Source organism: Lepus europaeus, chromosome 14, assembly GCF_033115175.1.
Source record: "Lepus europaeus isolate LE1 chromosome 14, mLepTim1.pri, whole genome shotgun sequence".
In the NCBI taxonomy this organism is placed as follows: domain Eukaryota; kingdom Metazoa; phylum Chordata; class Mammalia; order Lagomorpha; family Leporidae; genus Lepus; species Lepus europaeus.
Window position 1 is genome coordinate 34,419,415 of NC_084840.1, and position 7,587 is coordinate 34,427,001.

At 41.3% G+C, this 7,587-nt stretch overlaps 1 protein-coding gene across 1 annotated transcript; it reads left to right on the forward strand.

The window, feature by feature from the left end:
- Positions 1-5,134: 5,134 nt before the first annotated feature.
- On the forward strand, positions 5,135-5,835 carry LOC133773741 (large ribosomal subunit protein uL6-like). Its single transcript, XM_062211330.1, has one exon. The coding sequence runs from the start codon at positions 5,156-5,158 to the stop codon at positions 5,732-5,734; it is 579 nt and encodes a 192-aa protein (XP_062067314.1). The 5' UTR covers positions 5,135-5,155; the 3' UTR covers positions 5,735-5,835.
- The last annotated feature ends 1,752 nt before the right edge of the window (positions 5,836-7,587 follow it).

Below are 7,587 nucleotides of genomic sequence, written 5' to 3' on the forward strand. Positions count from 1 at the left end.
GGGAGCAGGAGAAGCAGTAAGGCAAAACTAGTGATAGGGAACTCTCCATTGCAGCTCAGGGGCTGATGACTCTTTCTCTCTCTCTCTCTCTCTTTTTAAATTTATTTGACAGAGTTAGACAGGGAGGAAGAGAGACAGAGAGAAAGGTCTTCCTTTCGTTGGCTCACCCGTCAATGGCCACTACGGTCGGAGCTTCGCCGATCTGAAGCCAGGAACCAGGTGCTTCCTCCTGGTCTCCCACATGGGTGTAGGCGCCCAAGTACTTGGGCCGTCCTCCACTGCCTTCCTGGGGCCACAACAGAGACTGGAAGAGGAGCAACCAGGACTAGAACCCGGCCCCCATATGGGATGCCAGTGCCGTAGGTGGAGGATTAACCAAGTGAGCCATGGCTCTGGCCCCCTGATGACTCTTACAAAGCAGCCTGCTCATTCCCTTGCCCCCTATTCCTGGGAAACATAAAAGTCAAGTCTAAGACAAGCTAAGCAACTCAGTCAGTTCTGTCCAACATAGGCTAATTCAGTGACTTCACATGGGTTCTCTACTAACCTGCTTTTCTGAGTTAGCTCTCTACTGAACAAACATGCTTTAGCAGGAGATATCTTTATTTGTTATTTCTCGATTTTGTTCCCATAAAAGCACACACTAAGCTTCTTTCTACAATGTGAAGGATATTTGCCACAACTTCAAACTTTTGCTATCAGTATGTTCCTATACATATATGTATAGAGAAGAATGCATGTGTGCAGACACACGCACTTGGATATTTCATATAACTTCCATCTGAGAACTTAGACTTGATTTAATATTGCTAAGAATTCCTGGAAGCAAGAGAACTGTCTAGCCTTTCATGACAAAGATTTAAAAACTACTAATTGTTTGTAAGCAAGAAAGGACTGACAATGACAAGTCTAATTAAACAATGAAAGAGAGAGCAAGTCTAATTAAACAATGAAAGTTTAGCTGCTTTGGACTCTTCTTGATGAGACACTTTCTGAACACATACTATTTATATTTACTTAAATATCAAAGCAAATTAAAATGGATGAAGGAAGTATGAGCTTTGGTGTTCTCATCTTAGGAATTTAAATATATATGAATGAATGTATGTGTTTTAGTATGTGTGTGTATATATATATATATATATACATAATATCTCCATTTTATTTCTGCTTGTAAGATTTTCTTTTAAGAAAAATGGTATAAACATTCTTTTTGGTATTTCTTCCACTATGTACAATGAAAAACCCTGGACATACAACAGACGTACGATTCTGAAGGGTATACAGAAGGCAGAGTGGTTAAGGACTTTAGGACCTGAGGAATGACACAGTGATGAATGCCATGATTTCTTTTTACTTACTATGTCCCACACATGGAACTAAAAAAATCAGAAACCCAGAACCACCAATGGGCACAAACAAAAAAAAAAAAGAGGTTCTGCATAGCCTGCTGTCTTGAAAGGGGCAGCAAGACTTTCAGGTAAGAATTGCTCTACTCCAGCCAACAAGGCAGAAAATACCATGCCCTAGCCCCACCTCTGCCAGAAAAGACCAATGAGGGAGTCCATATTTGCACCCCCAACAGGCTATAATGAGGTATCCCAGGCCTAGTAGGGAACTGGAACTTTTATTCTTTCTGGGTGTAACTGAGGTGGGGTCAGAAGAGACTTAGGGCAGAGTCCAGATTTTACTACCACCTGGTTGTAAAGAAATCACCCCAGCTCCCCATCAGTGGAGGTTACACGGGGAGCTGGAAGGGGCCACCCCAATGCCTTCCATCCAGTGACTACTAGTGGAACCTACAGGAAGTCCCAACATTCTATCCTGCTAGGAAGTAATTAGGAGCAATCCATTGAGTGCTACTCAGGGCCGAAAGGGAATCCTGGACTTCTACCCTCTCCCGCACTTGACAATAACAAGTGGTGCCTTCTACTTCCCTGGTGAGCAGTGTTACTGGAAGTCAGCTAAACAGAAGGTTAAGATCCAGAGTCTCATAACACAATACCCAGTTTTCAATCAAAAATCACTTGTCACTAAGACCTAAGATTTCAAACTAAATGAAAAAAAAAAAAAACTAAATAGATGCAAATACTGAAATGACAGAGATGTTAGGATTATCTGACAAAGATTTTAAAATGATCATTGTAAAAATTCTTCAGCTAGCAATTATGAACACAATTGAAAACAACAAAAAAGAAGTAGCCAAAAGACTTGAGAGAAAAACTTTATTGTGTATTTAGAAAATTTCTTGCTCATTTTGGTAGAGATAGAAATAACATCAAAGTATAAATTTAACTAATTTGGAAACCTCACCGTTATTATTAGACAAATTGAGGATAAAGTTAAATGGTCAGTGTCCAGTCTTGGCTCCTGGAAGAGTAGGGTGGCCAAAAGGTAAAGGTGTGCATCAGGCCTCCCACGTGGTCTGCATGATTGCTTGGCAGATCAAAAGAAGGTGGGAGTGTTTAGTACCAAAGCCAAGAACAGAGTTGAAGATTTCTGGTCTTCCAAGGGAGACTGAACTGGACATAGCCTCCAATTAAACAGCCTGGGGTTATTGTTCAAGTTAGCAAACCAGATAGAAAGGGGTTCTGGATCTTAAGGATTCTGGGGAGTCTTTCTTTATTTCTTTCTTTCTTTCTTTCTTTTTTTTTTTTTTTTGACAGGCAGAGTTAGACAGTGAGAGAGAGAGAGAGAGACAGAGAGAAAGGTCTTCTTTCCATTGGTTCACCCCCCAAATGGCCACCACGGCTGGCGCACCATGCCAATCCAAAGCCAGGAGCCAGGTGCTTCTCCTGGTCTCCCAAGTGGGTGCAGGGACCCAAGCACTTGGGCCATCCTCCACTGCCTTCCTGGGCCACAGCAGAGAGCTGGACTGGAAGAGGAGCAACTGGGACAGAATCCGGTTTCCCGACCGGGACTAGAACCTGGGGTGCCTGCGCCACAGGTGGAGGATTAGCCTAGTGAGCCGCGGCACTGGCCAAGGGAGTGTTTCTTAGAATCCAATACAGACAGTATATATCTATATCTATATCTATATCTATATCTATATCTATATCTATATCTATATCTATATTGACACACACACACACATAACTTGAAAGGCAGAGAGGTAGAGACAGTGATTTCTCATCCTTCGGTCTACTCACCCACTGCCCACAATCACTGTAACTAAGCCAGGCCAAAGCCAGGAACTGGATACTCAATCCAGCTTTGTCACATGGATGGCAGGGATCTAAATACTGGAGCCATCACTGCAGCCTCCTAGGGTGTGCATTGGCAGGAGGTTGGAATAGAGAACAGAGTTGGGACTAAAAACCAGATACTCTGATGTGGGATGTGGGTATTCCAAGCAGCAGTGCCCAAACACCTACCCTAATCTGTTTCTTTCTTTCTTTTTTTTTTTTTTTTATTTACTTGACAGGTAGAGTTATAGATAGTGAGAGAGACGAAGATAAAGATCTTCCTTCTGTTGGTTCACCCCCCAAATGGCCCCCACGGCTGGCACTGTGCTGATCCGAAGCCAGGAGCCAGGTGCTTCCTCCTGGTCTCCCATGCGGGTACAGGGGCCCAAACACTTGGGCCATCCTCCACTGCCTTCCTGGGCCACAGCAGAGAGCTGGACTGGAAGAGGAGCAACCGGGACTAGAACCCGGCACACTCATATGGGATGCCGGTGCCACAGGCAGAGGATTAACCAAGTAAGCCACGGCACCGGCCCTAATCTATTTTTAGAAGCAGCAAAATGATTTATGAACACATATCTTTACTCAGGTCAGGAAGCAGGTTAATGAGGAAAAAGAAACATAAGTTGGCATGCTTGAGTTCTTCATAATGTTGGGAAAAGTAAGCTAGGCTGTTCTAAAAGAGGTATGGGCAGGGCTGAGAAGAGGGCATAGATAACCTAAGCTAAATCATAAAACTGTGTAACTCTCATATAATTAGGAGTAGGGTAGGAGAGTTTTTTTTTTTTAATGTTAAAGCTACTAACAATCTTCTGTATACATACAGCCATAACTTTTACTCTCATCCGTAGGTAACAAAGAGGAAAAAAATCTGAAATCCTCTCAGATGTCTCAACTGTCCAGTCCCATGTCCATCAAGTCCTGGTCACAGATTTCCCACTTAAGTTCACATGTTTTCTATGCCTTAAGGCCAACTGATTGTAATGAGTAGGCTTATGTTTTGGCTCCCAGGAGGTGGCAGCAGGGGTGGAGGAAACTTGAGTGTGAACAGCCAACTCATATCTCAGCATCTCTAGCTGCTCCATCAGTTTTCACACATACTGTTGGACCCCATTCAATCTGGTTATTAGATGCAGCCACTGGATGCTTGCTGACCAGTCTTCACTGTTGGTATACTTCCTTGCTTTTTCAGAATCATTTCCCTTCATGCACTCTTCCATGTCTACATAAAAAGATTTTTTAAAAGATTTATTTTTTTAAAGATTTATTTATTTGTAACACAGAGTGACAGAGAAAGAGAGAGAGAGAGAGAGAGAGAGAGATTTTCCATCTGCTGGTTCATTCCCCAAGTGGCTGCAACAGCCAGCCAGGGCTGGGCCAGGCAAAAGGCAAGAGAATCCTATATGGTCTACCTTATGGATGGCAGGGTCCCAAGTACTTGGATCATCATCTGCTGCCTTCCCAAGTGCATTAGCAGGGAGCTGGGTCAAAAGCATAGCAGCCAAGACTTGATCCAGCACTCTTTTATGAGGTGCTGACACCACAACACCAGACCCCCAACATACCTATACTTTTACAAAGCAATATACTGGGCAGAAGATATAATTCAGAAAGATATCATTTATATCCTTATCTTAATCCATATACCAAAACTATTCCAGATGAAGTAAAGATTTACATATTAATAAAATAGAAGAAAATGCAGGTGATTATAAAATAAGAAAGAAAAAAGTTGTAAAAGAAAATATTAAAATTATGAATTTTATGAATATAAATACTATGAATGATAAGTGTAGTAATAATAAAAATTTTATATACCTGAGTAGTGATATTTAGGTGATTGTAGTTCATGTATGTATTGTTTCACTGTATTAAAAATTTTTACTAAACATGTAAAATTATTTTACATGCTCCATGCAATAAACAGTATTGAAACTCAAACATCGCTCTTTGCCGCATCTACTGCGAGAATGAAGACCATTCTCAGCAATCAGACTGTCGACATCCCAGAAAATGTCGACATCAGTCTGAAGGGGCGCACAGTCATTGTGAAGGGGCCCAGAGGAACCCTGCGGAGGGACTTCAATCACATCAATGTGGAACTCAGTCTCCTGGGAAAGAAAAAGAAGAGGCTCCGGGTTGACAAATGGTGGGGAAATAGAAAGGAACTGGCAACTGTTCGCACTATCTGTAGTCATGTACAGAATATGATCAAGGGGGTTACACTGGGCTTCTGTTACAAGATGAGGTCTGTGTATGCTCACTTCCCCATCAACGTGGTTATTCAAGAGAACGGGTCTCTTGTTGAAATCAGAAATTTCTTGGGTGAAAAATACATCCGAAGGGTTCGGATGAGGCCAGGTGTTGCCTGTTCAGTGTCTCAAGCCCAGAAAGATGAATTAGTGCTTGAAGGAAATGATATTGAACTTGTTTCAAATTCAGCTGCTTTGATTCAGCAGGCAACAACAGTTAAAAATAAAGATATCAGAAAATTTTTGGATGGTATCTATGTCTCTGAAAAAGGAACAGTTCAGCAGGCTGATGAATAAGACCTAAAAGTTGTCCGGCTGCAGAAACAAGAACCCAAATTGTGTTTTGTGGTATTTTAATAATGCAATAAAAGACTATTGATTTGAAAAAAAAAAAGAAACTCAAACATCAAACTGAGAAAAAATGGATTATATTATATAGATAATTGTCTTTCAGAATATAATACATAAAAAGTTCTGACATAGCAATACAGAAAATACTCAGTTTTTGTGCACGGATTCAGAGAGAAAGACTCAGCCCAGGAAAGACACCCGATGTAAAGTTCCTCATGTACCATCAGTCCAGAGACTCTGGGTTATAAGGTATTCACAGAGCAGAGTAGTCACAGAAAAAGCAACACAAATGGGCATAAAGACAAAAAATATTCCATGTATTATCTATTTAAATAAAAAGAAACTAAAACAACAATAGGACACATTTTGGTGAGTGCCTATCAAAATACCAGAGATTAAAAATGATTTTATAAATAACTGGTGACCTTGTAAACTGGTGTCTTTTTGGAAAGCAATTTGACAACAAGGTAAAAGACAACAAATTGTTTATCCTTGGAATAACAATTCTGTGACTAGTAATTGATATTCAGGAAAGTATCGTTAATGTATTCAAAATATGGATTTTTATCCAAATTATTTTCCAAAAGAAAAACAATTTCAAGTATCCTCAAAATGGGAGATTGGTTATTTATGATATTCTCATAAGTTAAACCAAACCAAAAATCCTATTTAAGTGAGATTTGGTAAACTATCTGATAAGAAAATATACACTTTATATAGTAAAATAAATATTTTGTGTAGTAAAAGAAGTACATTAAACAGTGTGTGTATATATTTTTAATCAAGAAACAAAGTCATGTGTAGAAAAAGGATAAGCAAGATCTACCCCCCAAGTGTGAGTACTAATTCCCTCTAAGTAGTGGAATTATGAGTGATCCCCTTTTATTTGACTTGTGTATGTTATATATATTTCCTTCAATTAGCATATATTCTGTGGGAAAATATTTCTAATGCTCTTTTTTTTGCAAAGTTGTCAGCCAGCACAAGCAGATGAAGCAGGCAGCACTTGTGTGGCCTGTCACCCCTTCACAAAGGAGTGATCCTATTTTGCTGACAGCCCTGAAGACCACTCAATCTCACACTGCAAAGCTGTCCGTGATCAGAAGCAAGTCCGGTTCCAGGAGAGAATTTCACCAAAATGCAAATAGAGCGAACATTTGCTTCTCTTCTGGGTTCAGGAGGACAAACAATGTCTCCTGTGCAAAAGGCGGGGAAAAGTTCAGAGGCACAAATGCCACAGTCCTGTTTTTGTGCACGGATTCAGAGAGAAAGACTCAGCCCAGGAAAGACACTCCCTTGGTTTGTGCATTGTGCATTTCTTAGAGAACTTCAAGGAAGGGAGGGGTCGGGGTTCCATTTGGTTGCTTTTCATTGAATAGCACTGAGGCAAAAGAAAGCCCATAACTAATTGACCCCGGTGGAGAGGGAAATGCTATCAAGACTTTTCTTCTTTAGTGCAGTAGACGCAGAGGCGGGTCGCTGCATGTTGCAGGGTAGCATGGGTGCTCCTGTCAGTTCACTCCTGGATGGAGGAGCAGCTAGCATAGCAACTGAGATTAGCATGGAGTGGCCAACACGGTATTTGCATCTGAAAGTGCTGAGGCAGCGGTGGTGCTGAGGAAGAAGGGACTTGAATAAATCCTCCAGCGCAGGCCTTCCAGGGACTCCAGCCCCAGTGCCCCAGCGCGAGCCTTCTGGATTTACCACCGGTACCTCGTCTCAAAGGAAATAGCTCCCATCACAGGTTAAACACCCTCTTCATGGAGGGATTGCAGTCTCCACGTTTGTAGTCCCTCAGC

Coding starts and splice junctions, on each gene's coding strand:
- LOC133773741 (XM_062211330.1), top strand. CDS start 5,156: ATGAAGACCATTCTCAGCAATCAGACTGTCGACATCCCAGAAAATGTC.